This window comes from Bos taurus, chromosome 5 (assembly GCF_002263795.3).
Source record: "Bos taurus isolate L1 Dominette 01449 registration number 42190680 breed Hereford chromosome 5, ARS-UCD2.0, whole genome shotgun sequence".
Taxonomy (NCBI): domain Eukaryota; kingdom Metazoa; phylum Chordata; class Mammalia; order Artiodactyla; family Bovidae; genus Bos; species Bos taurus.
The window spans coordinates 64,068,747-64,091,368 of record NC_037332.1 but is presented as its reverse complement, the minus strand read 5'-3'; the positions used below and the strand labels follow the sequence as shown (position 1 = coordinate 64,091,368).

General features: G+C 35.8%; 1 protein-coding gene across 5 annotated transcripts in view; it reads left to right on the top strand.

The window, feature by feature from the left end:
• BLTP3B (bridge-like lipid transfer protein family member 3B) overlaps positions 1 to 19,795 on the top strand; it is a 93,729-nt gene extending 73,934 nt beyond the window's left edge. For 3 of the 5 annotated variants that reach the window (XM_005206614.5, XM_005206615.5, XM_059886449.1), the window contains 4 exons: positions 4,038 to 4,291; positions 4,603 to 4,711; positions 13,887 to 14,080; positions 15,964 to 19,795. In XM_005206614.5, coding sequence (XP_005206671.1) covers positions 4,038 to 4,291; positions 4,603 to 4,711; positions 13,887 to 14,080; positions 15,964 to 16,098 — 692 coding nt within the window. In that variant the 3' untranslated portion in view covers positions 16,099 to 19,795. Of the gene's footprint in view, positions 1 to 4,037; positions 4,292 to 4,602; positions 4,712 to 12,135; positions 13,020 to 13,886; positions 14,081 to 15,963 lie in introns of those variants that run through there. The other 2 variants (NM_001192527.2, XM_059886450.1) reach the window with 2 other exon arrangements.
• The last annotated feature ends 2,827 nt before the right edge of the window (positions 19,796 to 22,622 follow it).

The window sequence follows — 22,622 nt, the reverse complement described above, 5'->3', positions numbered from 1 at the left end:
TTTTAGGAAATGTCAATCCCAATAGCATACAAAATGAAAGAAGCTAAGTATTCAATGTATATAGTTGGAAAGATTTTATAGTAGATGAAAAAACAACAAAAAAAGATGGAATGTAAAATTTCAAAAGCTAAACCCTGTTCTATACCCAACCAAACACTATTTTGCACAGTTTTTTCTTTATACCCACTTATTACCATGTCCTTGTTACCAGCATCCGCTGGATCATGGAAAAAGCAAGAGAGTTCCAGAAAAACATCATTTCTGCTTTATTGACTATGCCAAAGCCTTTGACTGTGTGGATCACAATAAACTGTGGAAAATTCTGAAAGAGACGGGAATCCCAGACTACCTAACCTGCCTCTTGAGAAACCTGTATGCAGGTCAGGAAGCAACAGTTAGAACTGGACATGGAACAACAGACTGGTTCCAAATAGGAAAAGGAGTACGTCAAGGCTGTATATTGTCACCCTGCTTATTTAACTTATATGCAGAGTACATCATGAGAAATGCTGGACTGGAAGAAGCACAAGCTGGAATCAAGATTGCCAGGAGAAATATCAATAACCTCAGATATGCAGATGACACCACCCTTATGGCAGACAGTGAAGAGGAACTCAAAAGCCTCTTGATGAAAGTGAAAGAGAAGAGTGAAAAAGTTGGCTTAAAGCTCAACATTCAGAAAACGAAGATCATGGCATCCGGTCCCATCACTTCATGGGAAATAGATGGGGAAACAGTGGAAACAGTGTCAGACTTTATTTTTTGGGGCTCCAAAATCACTGCAGATGGTGATTGCAGCCATGAAATTAGAAGACGCTTACTCCTTGGAAGGAAAGTTATGACCAACCTAGATAGCATATTCAAAAGCAGAGACATTACTTTGCCAACAAAGGTCCATCTAGTCAGATCAGATCAAATCAGTCGCTCAGTCGTGTCTGACTCTTTGCGACCCCATGAATCGCAGCACGCCAGGCCTCCCTGTCCATCACCAACTCCCGGAGTTCACTCAGACTCACGTCCATCGAGTCAGTGATGCCATCCAGCCATCTCATCCTCTGTCATCCCCTTCTCCTCTTGCCCCCAATCCCTCCCAGCATCAGAGTCTTTTCCAATGAGTCAACTCTTCGCATGAGGTGACCAAAGTACTGAAGTTTCAGCTTTAGCATCATTCCTTCCAAAGAAAAGGCTATGGTTTTTCCAGTAGTCATGTATGGATGTGAGAGTTGGACTGTGAAGAAAGCTGAGCGCCGAAGAATTGATGCTTTTGAACTGTGGTGTTGGAGAAGCCTCTTGAGAGTCCCTTGGACTGCAAGGATATCCAACCAGTCCATTCTAAAGGAGATCAGTCCTGGGTGTTCTTTGGAAGGAATGATGCAAACGCTGAAACTCCAGTACCTTGGCCGCCTCATGTGAAGAGTTGACTCATTGGAAAAGACCTGATCCTGGGAGGGATTGGGAGCAGGAGGAGAATGGGATGACAGAGGATGAGATGGCTGGATGGTATCACCGACTCAATGGACATCAGTTTGAGTGAACTGCAGGAGTTGGTGATGGACAGGGAGGCCTGGCGTGCTGCAGTTCATGGGGTCGCAGAGTCAGACACGACTGAGTGACTCAACTGAACTGATCTGCTTTGTTTCACCTTGTTTCTAACTGTAGAAATTATTTTGAAATGCCTTGTATGTAGGGGTTATACAGGCAGTGCTATCTAATACCTTATTATTTTTTACAGCTGTCTTGGTTTAAAAATAAAATAACAAGAAAGAAAGGAAAGGGAAAGAGAATAAAGGGAAAAGGAGAAAAAACTAGTTTAGCTTGAACTTTTAAGACATTAATAAACCATATGAACAATGATTGTAATTTGATCTGCAGTTTATATACACTGTCACTCTGACATAAACAGTTAAAATTATAAAGTTCTTTTTGGTTTTGTTTTAGTTTTTCTATAATAATGTGTAGAGTTTGGATCCCTTTAATGGGAAGCCTTTTTAAAGTTTCATGGCGTAAGAGGTAGTAGGGAGGAGTGATTTTGTTTTATCTCTGCTCTAAATACTTTTTTTGTTCGAAATGATTTATGGCTCTCAGGTCCCTGGAGTGAGTATATCTGTGTGTCTGTGTGTGTGTGTAGATAGACATATGTAGTTATAATATAGATAGATAAAAGGCAAAATAAAATCACAACTACCAAGTTGTTTGTTTTGAATTGTTCTTACTGTTAAATAGACGAGTTAGTTAACTCTTGGTTTTCTTGGTACAGGAAAGAACATTAACCATTATGAATTTGTGTCCATTTCTTTTACCTTCTATTTTAAAAAATTAAAAATACATGAGTTCTTAATTGTTGAGAGGTTTTTTTTTTGCTTTTTGTCCACACCATGTGGCTCGTATTCTCTGATCTGGGATGGAACCTGGCCTCTGGCAAGTGTTATCCAGTGGACCACCAGGAGAAGTCCCTGGGAGTCTTTTTGAACTCTTCTGATATCTATACTATTTATTTTGAATCTTAGCAAGTAGTGCTAGCATTAATTAAATGTCATTTTTTATCTGAAATAAAAGTTTTAAAACAACTCTCCACTTTGTTTTGTGTAAGGAGATCTATCCTTGGTGCATAAACATACCTATCTTTAATTTCTTTCTCCCTTCTCCCTTTCATAAATATGTATACATTTGACTTCTGTAAGACTAAAGTATTCACATACATACTGAGGGAAAATAAACATCTTTTCATCATGAATTTGATTAGTGGGGTCTTCTTATATGGGCCCGTGGGACAGATAACTTGGAACCTCAATAAATGAAATAGCTTCACCTTTCCAGAACAGTTTGGTTTTATCTCATGGGTTCTATGAATTGTGAAACTGACTGTATTTTCCCTTTGCTATTAGAAAGCTATTTTTGGTCTATCTTTGGCTCAGAAATTTAAATAATGTATTTTGAGTTAGTAATCATACCACCTATCTTTACTTTTCCATTACCTGCTTATTTTTTAATTCTGATTGTGCCATGTGCGTGTTGCCTCTTATTCTTTTTGAAGCTAGATAATGTCAAATCAAAATATTTATTTACCATGAGGGCTGATTCACTTAAGTAGTTCCACTAGGAACTTTTATTTTTAAAGCTATTCTATGGGTGTTTTATTGAAATTAAACAACATTTTTTGAACTTGAGTCCTTATAGCTGTGTAATCCACCTCAAATTCTTTTTGGGAAAAAGGCCAAGGCATAAGTAAATATAAATATAAACATAAACATATCTGTATTTCCTTTGGTATAAATGTAGTTTTAAGATTGTAATTCAACAGTAACATTTTAATGAGGTCTTCTCTATTTTCCTTTCCAGTTATTTAAGGGCTTGATATTCATAAAAAAAACAAACAAAACTTGAGGCTTTTGTCACTTCTTAAGAAGTGGCTTAAGTCACTTTAAATGCCATGACTATTTCTTCATCGCAATTGTCTGTTATATTATAAATGTATAGACATGTACACACTCAGACACTCAAAATACCTGAGTTATGAATCATGTCAGATTTATATTGTGGCATGTTTTTGCATGTTACAAACAAATAAAAAATATAGACAGCATTATTGCAGTAGAAGATTGTCTATAAAAATGGAAATTAGGGAAATTAGGATTGAATATGTGTTATATTACTCAGTTATATCCAACTCTTTGCAACCCAAATGGACTGTAACCTGCCAGACTCCTCTGTTCATGGAATTATCCCAGCAAGAATGTTGGTAGGGGTTGCCATGTTTTCTTCCAGGGGATCTTCTGATCCCTTTCAGGGATCTAACTCTAATCTCCTGGGGCTCCTGCATTGGCAGGCAGAATCTTTAGCACTCAGTGACCTGGGAAGCCATGTGTTACATATGAACTGTAAATATCATTTAAATTAAGAATACATATTAAAATTTTAATCTATTATTGCTTTAATACTATTCAAAGTGACAGTGACCTGTTAATGACAAATAATTGAGAGTGACATTTTTGAGTTGTAATACAAAGTTACAATTTTTATTTGTTCTTTTTTCATAGGTTCAGATCATAAAGCTGTAATTCATTCTAAATCCTCTCCTGAGATTACTCTGAGATTTGAAAGTGGGCCTGGTGCTGTAATACACTCTTTGCTTGCAGAAAAGAATGGATTTCTGCAATGCCATATAGAAAACTTCAGCACTGAGTTTCTTGTGTCTTCTCTTATGAATATTCAACATTTTTTGGAAGATGAAACAGTTGCAACAGTGATGCCCATGAAAATACAAGTTTCTAACACAAAAATAAATTTAAAAGTATGTTAACAAATATTTTTATATTTTCATTTTATAAATGTTCATTTAGCCAACTGGACTTTGATTCATGCCTAACAATATGAACTTGTTGGTCCTTGTGGTGACAGTGTAGAGATTCTTCTTAGAAATTAGAAAATATCAAAATAGAATGGGGAATTTTCTCTATCAACTAAAGCATATTAAAGATATATTTCTAACTCATTAAAATATTTTTGGCGGAAGTAGTGTTTAAGAAAATGATTAATTGAAAATGATTGATTTTATATTTTACTTCAGTAGCAACATGCCAATACTATTTCTCTTTCCCGTAGGATGACAGTCCTCGTAGTAGTACAATATCCCTTGAACCAGCTCCTGTGACTGTTCATATTGATCATCTCGTGGTAGAGAGAAATGATGATGGCTCTTTTCATATCAGAGGTATATACGAAAACAGTTTAAGTGAACACCTACTGAAATTTGAAATTGTTTACATGCTGATTATTTTTTTGACTCGTACTTTTTATATACTATTTTATATTTATGTACGTATGTAGTAGTAGATGATTGAGGGACACTTAGTACCTTGTGATAAAATATCATCCATCTATGAGCTTCTACCTCAGAAATAACTCATCTACAATTGATTAGTATCTATTCTACAAATGTGTTTTGAATGAAATCCTTCCTGGGTTAATTCATGCTTCTACTTTTCAGTGAACCCTTCTACATAACCTCATGTGACTTCTTAAAATTCTTTAGTACTTATTTGCCACACATTAGTTACTTTATAGTATATTACTGTGTATTTAGTTCTGCTTAACTTCTGTATCTCCATCCTAATAAGATTTTTAAGGTCTCTAATGTAAGGACTATGTCTTATAAGGTAGTGTGGAAAGAGCTTGAATTGGTAGACTTAGGTGTTCTAAATTTCACTTTATTAATTGAGGGTGAAATGTGAGGGACTGAAAAGAGGCAAACTAGAAAACTCTGTAGCCAAAAACCATGAGACAACTATTGCTGAGGTGGAATCAGTTTCTGGGGAACCCTTGATTGAAGAGTCTTCCTCTCTGAAGTTGGGGAACAGCTACAGCAAACATAGAAGTCATACCAAAAAAGATTAAAACGGCAGCCTCATTACTGATAAAAGCTCAGGCGAAGATAGCTTTGGTGTGAGAAGATAGGCTTGCTGTGTGGCTGTTGCTCCCAGATACTTTTAAGATCTCCAAACTTCAAGTCTTATCTTGTAAGAAAGCAGAACAGAGTGTTCTAGTACTTCAGAGTACTGAAGAAAAGTTGAGACTTTTAAAGAAATATAATTAATATCCTCAAAGAGATGATAGGATTTTAAACTCAAACAGGAACAAGCTTTTATGGAAAATAACTGCTTCAGTTCAGTCACTCAAAGGCGTCCAACTCTTTGCGACCCCATGAATTGCAGCACGCCAGGCCTCCCTGTCCATCACCAACTCCCACAGTTCACTCAAACTCAAGTCCATTGAGTCGGTGATGCCATCCAGCCATCTCATCCTCTGTCGTCCCATTCTCCTCCTACCCTCAATCCCTCCCAGCATCAGAGTCTTTTCCAATGAGTCAACTCCTCGCCTGAGGTGGCCACAGTACTGGAGTTTCAGCTTTAGCATCATTCCTTCCAAAGAAATCCCAGGATTGATCTCCTTTAGAATGGACTGGTTGGATCTCCTTGCAGTCCAAGGGACTCTCAGGAGTCTTCTCCAACACCACAGTTCAAAAGCATCAATTCTTTGGCGCTCAGCTTTCTTCACAGTCCAACTCTCACATCCATACATGACCACTGGAAAAACCATAGCCTTGACTAGATGGACCTTTGTTGGTCAAGTAATGTCTCTGCTATTGCATATGCTACATAGGTTGGTCATAACTTTGCTTCCAAGGAGTAAGCGTCTTCTAATTTCATGGTTGCAGTCACCATCTGCAGTGATTTTGGAGCCCCCCAAAATAAAGTCTGACACTGCTTCCACTGTTTCCCCATCTATTTCCCATGAAGTGATGGGACCAGATGCCATGACTTTCGTTTTCTGAATGTTGAGCTTTAAGCCAACTTTTTCACTCTTCTCTTTCACTTTCATCAAGAGGCTTTTGAGTTCCTCTTCACTGTCTGCCATAAGGGTGGTGTCATCTGCATATCTGAGGTTATTGATATTTCTCCTGGCAATCTTGATTCCAGCTTGTGCTTCTTCCAGTCCAGCATTTCTCATGATGTACTCTGCATATAAATTAAATAAGCAGGGTGACAGTATACAGCCTTGACAAACTCCTTTTCCTATCTGGAACCAGTCTGTTGTTCCATGTCCAGTTCCAACTGTTGCTTCCTGACCTGCATACCGGTTTCTCAAGAGGCAGATCAGGTGGTCTGGGATTCCCATCCCTTTCAGAATTTTCCACAGTTTATTGTGCTCCACACAGTCAAAGGCTTTGGCATAGTCAATACAGCAGAAATAGATGTCTTTCTGGAACTCTCTTGCTTTTTCGATGATCCAGCGGATGTTGGCAATTTGATCTCTGGTTCCTCTGCCTTTTCTAAAACCACTTGAACATCTGGAAGTTCACAGTTCACATATTGTTGAAGCCTAGCTTGGAGAATTTTGAGCATTACTTTACTAGCGTGTGAGATGAGTACAATTGTGCAGCAGTTTGAGCATTCTTTGGCATTGCCTTTCTTTGGGATTAGAATGAAAACTGACCTTTTCAAGTCCTGTGGCCACTGCTGAGTTTTCCAAATTTGTTGGCATATTCAGTGCAGCACTTTGACAGCATCATCTTTCAGGATTTGAAATAGCTCAACTGGAATTCCATCACCTCCACTAGCTTTGTTCATAGTGATGCTTTCTAAGGCCCACTTGACTTCACATTCCAGGATGTCTGGCTCTAGGTGAGTGATCACACCATTGTGATTATCTTGGTCATGAAAATCTTATTGTACATTCTTCTGTGTATTCTTGCCACCTTTTCTTAATATCTTCTGCTTCTGTTAGGTCCATACCATTTCTGTCCTTTATCGAGCCCATCTTTGCATGAAATGTTCCTTTGGTATCTCTGATTTTCTTGAAGAGATCTCTAGTCTATCCCATTCTGTTGTTTTCCTCTATTTCTTTGCATTGATCGCTGAGGAAGGCTTTCTTATCTCTTCTTGCTATTCTTTGGAACTCTGCATTCAGATGCTTATACCTTTCCTTTTCTCCTTTGCTTTTCGCTTCTCTTCTTTTCACAGCTATTTGTAAGGCCTCCCCAGACAGCCATTTTGCTTTTTTGCATTTCTTTTCCATGGGAATGGTCTTGATCCCTGTCTCCTGTACAATGTCACGAACCTCAGTCCATAGTTCATCAGGCACTCTGTCTATCAGATCTAGTCCCTTAAATCTATGTCTCACTTCCACTATATAATCATAAGGGATTTGATTTAGGTCATACCTGAATGGTCTAGTGGTTTTCCCTCCTTTCTTCAATGTAAGTCTGAATTTGGCAATAAGGAGTTCATGATCTGAACCACAGTTAGCTCCCGGTCTTGTTTTTGCTGACTGTATAGAGCTTCTCCATCTTTGTCTGCAAAGAATATAATCAGTCTGATTTCGTTGTTGACCATCTGGTGATGTTCACGTGTAGAGTCTTCTCTTGTGTTGTTGGAAGAGGGTGTTTGCTATGACCAGTGTGTTCTCTTGGCAAAACTCTATTAGTCTTTGCCCTGCTTCATTCTGTATTCCAAGGCCAAATTTGCCTGTTGCTCCAGGTGTTTCTTGACTTCCTGCTTTTGCATTCTGGTCCCCTATAATGAAAAGGACATCTGTTTTGGGTGTTAGTTCTAAAAGGTCTTGCAGGTCTTCATAGAACCATTCAACTTCAGGTTCTTCAGCATTACTTGTTGGGGCATAGACTTGGATTACTGTGATATTGAATGGTTTGCCTTGGAAACGAACAGAGATGATTCTGTTGTTGAGATTGCATCCAAGTACTGCATTTCAGACTCTTTTGTTGACCATGATGGCTACTCCATTTCTTCTAAGGGTTTCCTGCCCACAGTAGTAGATATAATGGTCGTCTGAGTTAAATTCACCCATTCCAGTCCTCTTTAGTTCGCGATTCCTAGAATGTAGACATTCACTCTTGCCATCTCCTGTTTGACCACTTCCAATTTGCCTTGATTCATGGACCTAACATTCCAGGTTCCTATGCAATATTGCTCTTTACAGCATCGGACCTTGTTTCTATCACCAGTCACATCCACAACTGGGTATTGTTTTTGCTTTGGCTCCATCCCTTCATTCTTTCTGGAGTTATTTCTCCACTGATCTCCAGTAGCATATTGGGCACCTACCAACCTGGGGAGTTCCTCTTTCAGTATCCTATCATTTTGCCTTTTCATACTGTACTTGCTGCTACTAAGTCACTTCAGTCGCGTCCGACTCTGTGCGACCCCATAGACGGCAGCCCACCAGGCTCCCCCGTCCCTGGGATTCTCCAGGCAAGCACAGTGGAGTGGGTTTCCATTTCCTTCTCCAATGCATGAAAGTGAAAAGTGAAGTCACTCAGTCATGTCTGACTCTTTGTGACCCCATGGACTGCAGCCTACCAGGCTCCTCTGTCCATGGGATTTTCCAAGTGAGAGTACTGGAGTGGGTGCCATTGCCTTCTCCCTCATACTCTACTTAGAAATCGTTAAAAATTAAAAACCTCATCTTTGAAGTAAAAAATAATCAGATCAGATCAGATCAGTTGCTCAGTCGTGTCTGACTCTTTGCGACCCCATGAATTGCAGCACACCAGGCCTCCCTGTCCATCACCAACTCCTGGAGTTCACTGAGACTCACGTCCATCGAGTCAGTGATGCCATCCAGCCATCTCATCCTCTGTCGTCCCCTTCTCCTCCTGCCCCAAATCCCTCCCAGCATCAGAGTCTTTTCCAATGAGTCAACTCTTCTCATGAGGTGGCCAAAGTACTGGAGTTTCAGCTTTAGCATCATTCCTTCCAAATAAATCCCAGGACTGATCTCCTTCAGAATGGACTGGTTGGATCTCCTTGCAGTCCAAGGGACTCTCAAGAGTCTTCTCCAACACCACAGTTCAAAAGCATCAATTCTTCGGCGCTCAGCTTTCTTCACAGTCCAACTCTCACATCCATACATGACCACAGGAAAAACCATAGCCTTGACTAGACGAACCTTTGTTGGCAAAGTAATGTCTCTGCTTTTGAATATGCTGTCTAGGTTGGTCATAACTTTCCTTCCAAGGAGTAAGCGTCTTTTAATTTCATGGCTGCAGTCACCATCTGCAGTGATTTTGGAGCCCCCAAAAATAAAGTCAGCCACTGTTTCCCCATCTATTTCCCATGAAGTGATGGGACCAGAAGCCATGATCTTCGTTTTCTGAATGTTGAGCTTTAAGCCAACTTTTTCACTCTCCACCTTCACCTTCATCAAGAGGCTTTTTAATTCCTCTTCACTTTCTGCCATAAGGGTGGTGTCATCTGCATATCTGAGGTTATTGATATTTCTCCCGGCAATCTTGATTCCAGTTTGTGTTTCTTCCTAAAATCTTATCAGCTCTACCTTCAAGAGATACCCAGAGTCAGATCTGAGTCATACAGTATGTTGCCTTCTCAGATTGGCTTCTTTTACTAAGTAATATAATTTAAGGTTTCTCCATGTCTTTTTGAGGCTTACTAGCTCATTTCCTGTTACTGCTGAATAATATTCCATTGTCTGATGTAACACAATTTATTTCACCTACTGTAGGACATCTTGATTGGTTCCTTATTTTGGCAATCAGAATAAAATTGCTGTAAAGAATTGTGTGGACATAAGTTTTCAGCGCCTTATGAGTAAATACAAAGGAGTGTGACTGGTGGGTCTCATGGTCAAGAGGATGTTTAGTTTTGGAAGAAAGTGACTGTTCCATTGTACATTCTCACCAGCAGTAGATGAGAATTCTTGTTGCTCTGTCTGTGTTTACATTTGGTGTTGTCAATGTTCTGTATTTTGGCCATTCTAAATAGGTGTGTAGTGGTATGCTGTTGTTTTAATTTGCATTTCCCTGATGACATATTATGTACAGCATCTTTTCATATGCTGATTTGCCATCTGTTTATTTTCTTTTGTGAGGTGCCTGTTAAAGTCATTGGCCTCAGAGAGAAATTTTATATTGATAAAAGATTTCCTAAAACGTAGCTTAGTCATAAGAAATGTATTTATCCATTTAACAGCATAACTGAAAATGTATAAAAGATAGCTGTTTGAAATAAAGAAAAATGGAATCATAGCATATTAAGATACTACTGTCATAGAGAAACTTTAACATACCTCTCTCTCTCTCTGTGTGTATAAGATGTTATGGAAAAACCCAAATAAGCTTTTTAGCCAACCCAGTATCTATATACACACACACATATATGTAAATATAAATTTGAATTTAGCAAACAGGTAATTTCAGATACCCGTGAATGAATTCATGGGGTCACAAAGAGTCAGACACGACTGAGCGACTGAACTGAACTGAGCTCAGCTGATGAATGAATTTTGCTATCTGCAGCAACATGGGTGGACTTGGAAAATATTAAGCTTAGTGAAGTAAGTCAGAGAAAAAGAAATACTATCTGATTTAACTTACATGTGGAATCTAAATGGTACTACAAGTGAATGGATGTGCAGAACAGAAACAGATTCACAGTTAACTCTCCCTTTTTATCTCCAGTTACATCTGCCTCCCTCTCCTTTTTTACCATGCTCATTCTTTCTTCTCTACTTTCTAAATCTCTCCTCCCTTTTTCTCCAAATCATTTCTTTTCCTCTTTCCATATTTCTTCCTATTCTCTTCTTTCTTTCCCCTCCCCTTTTCTCTCCTCATTTCACCTCCCAACGTTGGAAATAAAATGGATTTCAGAGTTGCTTTGGTCAGTAGTTTTTCATTATTCTTAGGATCCCGTGAGTGGTGAGATATTTAGGCTAAATAGAATGAGCTTTGGACCCTGTTTTCCTCACTACAGCCTATATAACGGCTGTTTTTTTGTTTTCACTTTATATTAGAATTCTATATCAGATTTCATTTAAAAGAAGGGTTTTGCTCTTCTAAGTTTGAAAGCCAAAAGTATATGATAAACTCATAATCAAGTCAAATTTTAGGGGTCTTACGAGTTTTTTGAGTTTGAAAGAGTAGAGGATTTGACTTTGCCATGGCGTAGCACTTCAGGATTTCCCTTATAATCCCTACCAAGCTGAATGGTATGCTAGTCTGACCCAGTACAACAGTTCTTGTGTATTTTTTCTAACTAATATTACTTAATATATAATCAGTACAGGACAATATTGTAAAAAGTAGTTTCCGATTTGAGACTTCTGTAATATGAATTCAAGAACAGACCAAAACTCAATTCAGTGACATTTACCCATGTAGATAAAACTATTTCGATACATCAAAAATTGGGGTAAAATTATTAGAATCATTATGAAGGGTAATTTGGCAATATGAACAAAAGCTTTAAAAAGTATTTTTGTTCTTTGACCTAGCTGACACCTTCTGGGAATGTTTTTAAGGGGAAAAATTATGTTGAACAGATATTACTCTTCTGTCTTCTTAATATAATTTGGTTTGATGAACTACCTCTCTGTCATGACAGTTAAGTGTGGTTTTGGTTGAACCTGACAATCATATGGCCCTGTCCCTAAAGTGGGAAAGGGACCCAGGTGGACCAATCAAAAGATTTCAGCCCATGGGACGCTGAATGATAACATGAATGGACTGTGAACCAAGCATTCTGAGTCTTTTGTGTGTGAATTGAAAATGACACTGAGAGCGAAGGGGTCACAGGCTGTAAAACTTACTTGTTTGGTCACCAGAGGTTACGTTTGCCATCATATGACTGGACTAATGCAGAAGAAGAGAGAAGTGGACCTGAGAAGTCGATAGAGTCAGGTTCCTAAAACGACACTCCTGAGGACATCATATGAATTCCAATATCTGTCCATACCTGAAGCACCATCACTTTGATGCTACAATTATGGAAACAAATACATTTCCTCGTTTAAAAACAAGTTTGACTTGGGCTTCTGTTCACTTGCAACCTAAATGCTCTGACTCTCTGTAATCCAAAAAGTTAGAAAAAATGTTGATTTGTAAAAATATTTCCTGTCTTTTGGATAACATTTTAAATGGAACTGTTTTCTTAATCTAATTTTGAATTATTCATTGCAAGTGCTTAGAAAAACAATTAATTTTTGTATATTGATCATATATCCCGCAGACTTGCTAAGCTTGTGCATTAGCTCTGCGAGTTTTTAATGGATTCTCTATTTTTTTTTTTCCTATGTACAAGATCATGTCATCTGTGAATGGAGATAGTTTCACTTCTTCCTTGCTAATCTGGATGCCTTTTATTTCCTTTTCTTGCCTAATTACCTTGGGTGGGACCTCTGGGACAGTGTTGAGTAAAAGTATTGAGAGAAAACGTCCTTGTCTTATTCCCAATATTAGGGGGAAAACATCCAGTCTTTTACCATTAAGTGTGATATTAGCTGTGGAATTTTTGAAAATTTCCTTGAATAGATTGAGGAACTTCTATTCCTGGTTTGCTGTTTTTATCATGAGAAAGTACTGGATTTTGTCAAATATCTTTTTTTTGCATCTGTTGAGATGACCTTGTGGCTATCTGTTGTGTTAATGTGATGTACTACATTACAGCCCATGGGACACTGAATGATAACATGAATGGACTGTGAACCAAGCATTCTGAGTCTTTTGTGTGTGAATTGAAAATGACAGTAATGTGATGTACTACATTAATTTATTTCTTGAATGTTAAATCAATCTTGCACTCCTGGGGTAAATCTCACTTGGCCATGGTCTATAGTTATTTTTATTATATTGCTGGGTTCAGTTTGCTAATGTTTATTGAGGGTTTTTGTATTCATTTATATTAAGTATATTGATTTTAGTTTACTTTTTTATGATTTCTTTGGTTTTGGAATCAGGGTAATACTGGTTTTATAGAGTGAGTTAAAAAATGCTCCTCCTCTTCTATTTTTTGGAAGAGTTTATAAAGATTTGGTATTAATTCTTTTAATGTTTGGTAGAATTTACTGTTGAAGCCATATCTGGGCCTGGGCTTTTTCTCTGAATATATTTTTGTTTTGTTTTTGATTACTGATTTAGTCTGTTTCTTATTGAGTCTGTTTTGGTAGTTTGTGTCTTTGTAGAAGTTTTTCTACCTCATCTAAGTTATCTAATTTATTGGTCTACAATTTTTCACAGTATTCCTATATAATTATTTTTATTTCTGTTAAAGGGACAATAATAATGTCCCTTCTTTGATTTCTGATTCTACTAATTTTTTTCTTTTTATCTTTTATTTTTTGGTCTATATAAGGTTTTTTTCAATTTTATTCTTCTTTTCAACAGATGAGCTTTTGATTTTGAGTTTGTTAATCTTTCCAATGAATGAGCTTTTTCTTTATTTGACTTTATTGTTTTTTGTTTCATAATAATGTCTTCTTACTATGACATACTCATTTTAAATTAGGTTTTCACAAGAGAACTTAAGATTTATCAAGTATTTAGAAATGTTATCTGAATATTTTATTTGTTTGATTAGATTCTCAGATACTTAACACTAGAAATGATTTGGAAGAAAATGTCAAAAGTGATTCAGTGCTACATACCAGTGGAACGTGTGATCTGAAGAAAAAACACAGTGTCACTCAAGCCACTCAGACGAGCCCAGAAGTTCCTTGGCCTTTGCAGTCAGCCAACTTTCCTGAGTGCTCTTTTGACTTTACTAGGGAACAGGTAATGGGAAACCTAGTTCATACTCATTCAGTTCAGCAATTAACGTAATTATTAGGCATTATTCATTTACTTACTTAAATCACGTTTGTTGAGTGCTTATTATGTACTAGGCAGTTAGTTGATACAGTGTTGAGCAAGGTATGGCCATTCCCAGCCTTCACAGAAGTTGTAGTCTAATAGAAGATAAAGGGGGAAATGTGGGAGAGTGCCATTTCTGGCATCTGCCAAGGCTAATTGGAGGATATATTCATTTTGATGTCTTATTTTTAAGTTACAAAAGTATCATAATATTTCAGAACTTTGGAAAAATATTTTAAAACAGCTCTGACATATTGTAACCTCCTATAGTGCTGTATTTTTAAAATTTTTCCTCTCAGTCTCTTTCCATAATTTTTCTAAACAATTGCTATCCTAGTATATATGCTGTGGGGCTTCCCTGGTGACTCAGGTGGTAGAGAATCTGCCTGCAGTAAGGGAAACCCAGGTTTAATCCCTGGGTTGGGAAGATCCCCTGGAGAAGGAAATGGCAACCCACTCCAGTATTCTTGCCTGGAGAACTCCATGGATAGAGGAGCCTGGTGGGCTACAGTCCATGGGGTCGCAGAGTCTGATAACGACTGATGGACTAACACTTTCACACTTATATATACTGTACTTTTTGCTTAACGTTGTTTAACAAATGTTTTCCATATTGCTGCATATGCTTCATCTATTTTATTTTATATTTATTGAAGTATAGTCAATGCTTCATATTTATTGTTAATGGCAGATTAATATGGGCTTGGCTATATTATCATTTCTAAAGGTTACTCTTAACATTTGTTAATATTTGAGTTGCTTCTTATTTTTTGCTGTTATGAAATTCTATCCAGCAGAATATTAATTCTCTATGATGAAACTACAGAATGAGTTTATTCATCTATTTAGCAGGATTTGTTAGATGTCAGCTCTAAGCTAAGGATATAGAATTGGAAGAGAATACCACTCCCTATTGAGAAACTCAAAATTGAATGGGGAAAGTAGAAGTGTGTAAACAGTAGTCACAGCATACATGTGTTGTATGTACTGGAGTTTAGGAAAGTATGATAAAATACCCAATTTGGTCTGTGAGACAGGCATTCTTAAGCTGCAGCTAAAAGAAATCTGAGAACTCTTTGAAGTTGAATGCATATATTTTAATGTATCTGTGTAAATGCTTTTTCCCGTGGAGAAGGTTTTATCACATTTTCTTCATTAGAGATTAGGGAATGGTTCTAAGAGGATTGAACTGAGTCTTAATAAGAGAAGACCTATTGACATCTAGATGAAAATGTCCAGTGAGATCTTCAGAATGTGGGTCTGGAGCTCAAGAGAGGCTTGCCCTATATCAGATTATACATAATTGTGGGAGCCACAGGAGTAGAAGAGAACGTCTAAGAGAGTGACTCAAGTGATAAGAGAAGGCAACCAATTCTGGACTTTAATAGAATGCAGAAAATTTAAGAGTTCTTAAACATCAGAGGGAAAGATGAAAAGTCCATAGGTAGAGCGGGGTAAACAAGAAATACCTGTGACGTAAAAGGTGAAAGAGGAGAGAGGCTTAGCAAGGAGGAGTGAGGTCAGCGGCGTCTTAAGGGAAATTGAAATTAAACAAAATCACTATTAGATTTGGAACTTAGGAGTTAATTCGTGTTTTAAATTGCTGGGTCAAAACTTAAGGACATTTTAAGTGCTTGGTATGTGTTTCCAAATAACTTCTCAGAGCAATTTTCAGCTTAAGTGCACCCTCACCAGCATTGGGATAATGTTGCTGACTTGTGGGTCACACCTTTAGATACTGTATAAATAGTCTGTATTTCCTGAAAATGGTTACATTTTCTTATTTTCCAAATTTATCATTTCAGCTCATGGAAGAGAATGAATCACTTAAACAAGAATTGGCTAAAGCTAAAATGGCTCTTGCAGAGGCTCACTTAGAAAAAGATGCTCTTCTCCATCAGTTGAATATCAGGAGTGGCAGCCAGAAACTCAAGTTATAGCTTTGGAGTGTGGAGGTTATATTTATAATATGATGTTACCAATTAATGGGAAACTTTCCTTTTCATGAAAAGACAATAAAATGAAATAGAATGTGATGAAGTGGTGACTATTCCAAAACCAGTTTAGAAAATGCTAGGTATGGGCATTACAATCTTTTGGTTGTTTTGTGTTTTAGGGTTTAACCCTCTTTTAAACTGGTGTGATATAGGGAAGTCAATGCATACTGTAAGATGAATTCTATGCCTCATGAATAGAAGATGTCATTTCCTAATTTTGATATTACATTATAGACATTTTTAAAAAAGAAAAATGAAAAACTATTGTGTTCTCACAGATTGCTGGATTTATTTATCACTTTGTTAATAATTTACTATTATTTATAGAGATTCAGATGCTTTTAGGGCTAATGTAAAATAAAAGGAGGCTTACATTTTAAGTGTTACTAAAATTATGTACTTAAATCTATAACTATTACTGTAAAAAAAAAAGTCCAATCAAATTAGTAAATTATCTAATTGCTAGGTTTGAAAACTCTGGAAAATCATCACCCTACGGAACGTAGGAGGTAACTTTAAAATGTGAAAAAGAATCATTTTAAGTGATGGGTATGCTGTATAAGTTGAAGCTATAGTTTTCAACAAAGAAGATGGTACAAATGTTAAAATAAAAAGCACAAACTATAAAAAAGCAAAGCATGAGAGTATATGGCCAACTGATTTAAAAAGCATTATTTGTACATTCCTTTAAACATGTATTGTTAGATGTCAAAGAGTAATTTAACTATCCTGCTAAATTTGGCAGCATTTGTAACTATAAGAATTTTAATTAATACTGTTTATATTATTTCTTTATCTTCATCTTTCCTCTATTTAAGGAGGGTAATGTTTTCAGAGAATTTTCTTTTCACATACATAAAATGATTTCATACCATTCCTACAGTATCTTAACAGGTGGTTGTTTGCACATGTTGAATTTATAATGCTAGTTTTGATTAAAGTTCTATGTGACTTATATATTGAAAAAAGAATAACTGGTAAATTTTGAATTCTATTTTCTAGGGTTGTTAAGGTTGAAACCAACATGAGAGAGAGTCTCAATCATGCATTATGAAATAAAAGTTTATGAGTATTTAAGAAACAGAGGCTTTTAACAATTTAAAATATATTTCGGGTAAAATTAAACTAAGTGGGGTCTATTTTAAAATTCACATTCTTAAACATAAATATATTCAAGATGGAACTGAAACAGCTGGACTGCTCTTTGTTTAAGTTACTTGAAAAATTTCAAATTTTCAACCACATGAGGATACTTTATGGTGCTTTGCTTGTTGGCATGACTTACATAGCCATTCCTATATCTAAATACTTGGAAGGAAATACGTTTCATTTTACATTAAGTGTTAGAGTGATTTTATATTTTATTGAAAATGGTACTGGCCTTTTTTTTTTTGTCTTTAATGTCCATTTTCATTAACATTATTTAAAAATACAGGCCGTGTTTTGCGAGCTAAGGATATAGCAAAGAACAAGTTAAACTGTTATTATTTTACCTCAGAGTATTTTAGTAATCATGTTAAACCATTTTAATCTAAAACTATTGTATAGTTTTAGATTAAAAGCAAAGGTCTAATTAAATATTTTGAATGTATAGCTTATATCCTTAGTAGAGTACTTTTGATCTATAGGTATATATTCAACAAAAGCAGTCTCTATTATAGAAAAGCAAGGTGATGGTACATGAACTTCTCTAGAACTTGCAGTGGTTTTCAGATTTGACATATTTGCTCCATATGAACTTTAAATTTATGATGTATTATAATTAATTACTGTTATAGATCCTGAATGTTTTTCTTATTTTCAATTTATTTGGCCATCTCAAGAAAATCATATAAACAGTAGAGATAATAATTAATATGAAGCTGAATATTCTATATGCTTTGTTAGATTTTTAAAAATTTATAGTGATTACTATTTTTATAGAGATTTAAAATTCATAAATCATTTCCAAAAACATTGTATAATTCCCACAACAAGCCTGTGAGGTAGGTGTTATTTACATTTTAAAAGTTTAATAAAGACCTTATGGCTCAGAAAGAACAAATGACTGAAATCACAATTAATAACCTGCTCTTTTCACTGAAATCCCAATTATATGTTTTTATTTAACCTTATTCCTTATTTCACATATTCTTCCAGAGGTAGGGAAAGGAATCACTTATTGGTCTTTTATCTTTTTTTTTTTTAAGATGAATATAATGCTTTTAAAAGATGTGTGTGTATATAAAAACAAACTACTTGAAAAACAAGGGGAGAATTTTGTTTAAGTTAGTCTCAATCTTTTTTGCTGTATGAGAAATATAAGAATCAACCTGTAATAAACTTATCAGAGTTTTTAAATGACCACAAATTAAAATTAAAGTTGCCTTGTCTTTGCTAAATCCCTAGCAGAGATGTTAGTAATCAGGGGAAGAAAATTATATTAGTGTTTTTCTTTTAAATTTCATATATGCGAAAAACATATTCTTGGTATTGTATTTTTATCTTTTCTCATTGTAGAATTCAGAAGATCACCGTGTTGTAATGAAACATTATTATTTAAGCCATGTAAGAATAGCTTTATATGATTGCAGGCAAATATATGACAAAATTAATCAGAAACTTCTTTTGGGTTTTTATTGTGGTTATTTTTATTCAGTACTTGTCAATACAAGGGTTAAATATTCCTCTTTAAGTTTTTATTAATGTATCCAATCTAAGGTTCCACCATCACAGTGGTTCCTAAGTTAGTAACCTAGAACTTTGTCTCTCTAACCATGCACCGGCCCGCCCCCCCCCCAATCAATTCATTACCACATCCTTTCATTTTGCCTAGTAAATTTGTCTACTTCTCTTCTTTTCTGGTCTAAGCTAACATTAGCACTTTTTGCCTGCAGTTACTTCTATAGCCTCCTAATTGGTCTTCCTAAGCTACCCTGACCTTTCTGATTCATTTTTATACTGCAGGCAGATTTCTCTCTCTTTTTTTTTTAAGTGCAATTTTAATCAAGGTAACTCACCTAACCCTAGATGGGAACAAAAATATTTTATGTTACCTATGTTATCAATTATTAGGGCTGCTATTTATAATTCTGAACATTGAAAGAGTTAATACCTCAAAAACATGAAAGCAGTGACTGGCACATCACCTTAAAAGCATTTAAGAGAAGTTAGCTATTATTACTTCTTAGTTTCATTGTGCTCCTTATTTCACTTACTTTGTATTTGACTCTTATTGCACTTTAAATATCTGAAATTAGTGAGAATTAAAGTGCTTCTTCCACCAAAGGAACCTTTGTTCATGCTATTCTTTTGCTTGAAATGCCTTCATCACTTTTTGTGATGTGAAGGCATCCTATTTGTCTTTCAGATCTCAGCTCATTCACTACTTCCTCAGGGAAGCATTCCCTAATTTTTTTCAGAGTAAGAAAAAAATTACATTATCACATGACCTCTACTTAATGTTGAACACCTTTGTAATTTTATATATATTTGTTTGATTAATGTAGACTCTCCAGATTGTAAACTCCATGAGGACAGGAATTGTGTTTTTGTGTCATTGTTCAACTTTGTATTTTTTGTGCCTCATACAGTGCCTGGCAAGTAGTAGGTTCTCAATAAATTTGTTGAAATAATAAAATAATGGATGAGATATCAAGGATGTTTTTCAGGTATTGAGTTCTTCCTCTCAGTTGGATTGAGGGGACATGAAACATAAGGCATAAGCGTAGGAGGTGGTAGTTATTAAAAGTGACAGACTCCTTGTGTCCATAGAGAAAGAAAAAAGATGGAGAATGGAGAAATTTGCTCTATTACGCTCTTCTGAGTTTTGAGAATCTGAAATTCTACTTAATTTATCACAAATCATCACAGAACTGAAAATTAGCACCACTTCATTACAACTGCCAGTGCCAGAATGTCATCTGGCTTTGATTGTAGCATATGGTGTTGTGGCTGTTGAGATCTGCCAGTCCTGTTAGCTAAACAGAATGGAAGTAAGGCCAAAAGAGTAGTGGCCGAAATAGTTTTCAGTTTTTAGAAATTGTTACCTAGGATCAGTTGTGCCTTATTTCTTAAGGTATGAACAGTCTCATTTGACCTTGTACCCAGGGATGCTGAAGAGAGTAACTTTTGAGCTATATTTCAATTTCCTTTTAGGATAAAATATGAAAAGTTGGAATCATACAGGATATATAGAAATATTAAAGCAGTAATGTTTTCAAAACACCGATTTCATTAAATTATGATACTTGACATTTAAAAAAAATTTGCTGCCTTTTTGAGAAGTACAAAAATTAAGGTAATATGAAGCAAAAATGTATGTGTGGTTGTTTTAGAAACCATTAGGTATTATCCAATGGATCATTGTACAGTGGAGGGAAATTCATGTTAATGTTACAGTATTAAAATTCGGCATAAGTGTTGCCAACACTCCTGTGTAGTTTTGGTAGGTCTGAGCATTTGAAACTCTTTTAGGAGAATAATGTTAAGAAATATTAATATGAAATCAACTAAATGTCTTTTTTTCCATTTGTATGATAGTTTTTTGGTCTTAGAAGAAAAAGTATCACTGAATCAGCAAGAGGAGTAATAGGTTTTAAAAGATTTTGAAACCGTTTAAATAAAAAGATGATACTAAATAACTTATACATTAAATTTTATTTTCATTTTATTGAATGGTAAGTAAAATTTCTCATTCTTGACTTTAATTCTTCAGTTTTATGTGAAGACATATTTGATGGTTTAGGGGAAGGAATATACTTGAGCATTTTGGAGGTTAGGATTATACAGTGAAGTGATTAACCTTCTTTCAGCCATTTAGGAGAATTGTTTTATTGATGTAACAAAAAACTCAAGATACTGAATCAGAGCTATCAAGACTTAAGAATTGCAAAAATAAGAAGGCATATGACTAAAGAATAAGTAGAGATCAAAATTACCCCTGAAGGATGTAGGTGAAATAAATGCATTAGGGATCTGATTAAAGTCAAATTTCTTTTCACAATACTTAAAATAACTCCAATTAAAATATACATAGTATAATCAGGGCAGAAGTTTTTAAAAGTAACCATAGGGAGCAAATCCAGTGTAAGGAAATGATGTTGAACAGAATTCCCGTCACTAAGAGAGAAATCTATGACAAGAAATTCACTTGGTGTGTCATATGAACTGAAGTCTGAGGAACAAAATGGGAACGGACAGTCTTCAACTCAGTGTGCAAAGGTCAGTTCTTCCATAAATGATTTGCCCACAAAAGTATATCTGTAGGGATCTTAAGATTCCAATTTCTACAGAAAAGTGAGTCAGGACTTTTCCAATAGCTTGCTGCTATTGGAGAAATTTTATTGGCATAGCAATAATATTGTGGCATCTTAGCATTTTGTCTTCAATATGTTTGCTTCATAATTCTTAATAGTGTATGTAACATTGTGATAATCATTTGGTGCTTTCTTCACTCTGATTTATTTTCACTTTCTCCATTCCTTGCTGTTGAACAAGAGGTTTTCTGTATGATGCATTAGAACTATGAAGGGAAGGCAAAAGAGTTCTGAAGAGGGAAACAGAATGAGCAAGCTAAGCAACTTCTTAGTTTCCTTTTTCTGTAAATTTACAGAACTTTAGGCATTGCCATATTCTCAGTATAAAAACATGCCAATGCCAAGTATATCTTTTAAAAGTGGTAGATATTTGCTGCATTAGCACAGATGTTTAAGAGTAACTGTAATCATATGTGTAAGCCTTTCCTATAATTTTAGTGGGGGTCCAGTTAATACTTCACAATTCTTACATGCTTATTAAGTCCTCTACCCCACTTTTTGCCTTCAGAATTCAGTGTCTTGTTAATATATTTTGCTGAGTCAGCTTCTGCTTTGATTTTGTTTTGATCCACTTTTTGTGCAGTTCTTTAATATGCCCAGAGGCCATTTGTGTGAACATTTTAGAAATTGAAGCACAAATAATATAAAAATGTACACTGGTGACTTTATTTATTTTTAAAAGTAAAATTCCTTTTCAGAAATTCCTCATCAGATGTGCCCTCATGTCCCTTACTGAAGTATATCACATTCTTGCCAAAACCACCACTGGTTAAAACTGGGGCTCTGCCTGCAGGGAAGTGATAGATTTGAGTGGGGAACCAGCAGTTTGCTCGACTGAATACTTAATACCATGTGGTCTGACTGATGAGAACTATAATGGGATTTATTAACCCAAAACATGTTTAAAACTATTACATGGCAGGTATTGAGTCTGGTATTAGGATACCAGCTCCCTGTCCTTGCCCACATGGATTAAATCTCCTGCACAGGGAGCTAGACAAGTAAATTTCAATTTTAATATGATGAGTTAAATGCCATGATAGGTAAGGACATGTAACCTACTGTTGGGGAATCAAAGGCTTTGCAGAGGAGATGATATCTAAGCTAAAGTCTGAAAGATGTGTTCATTACCATAATGATAAGGTTCTAGGCAGAGAACAGGTTGGAGAG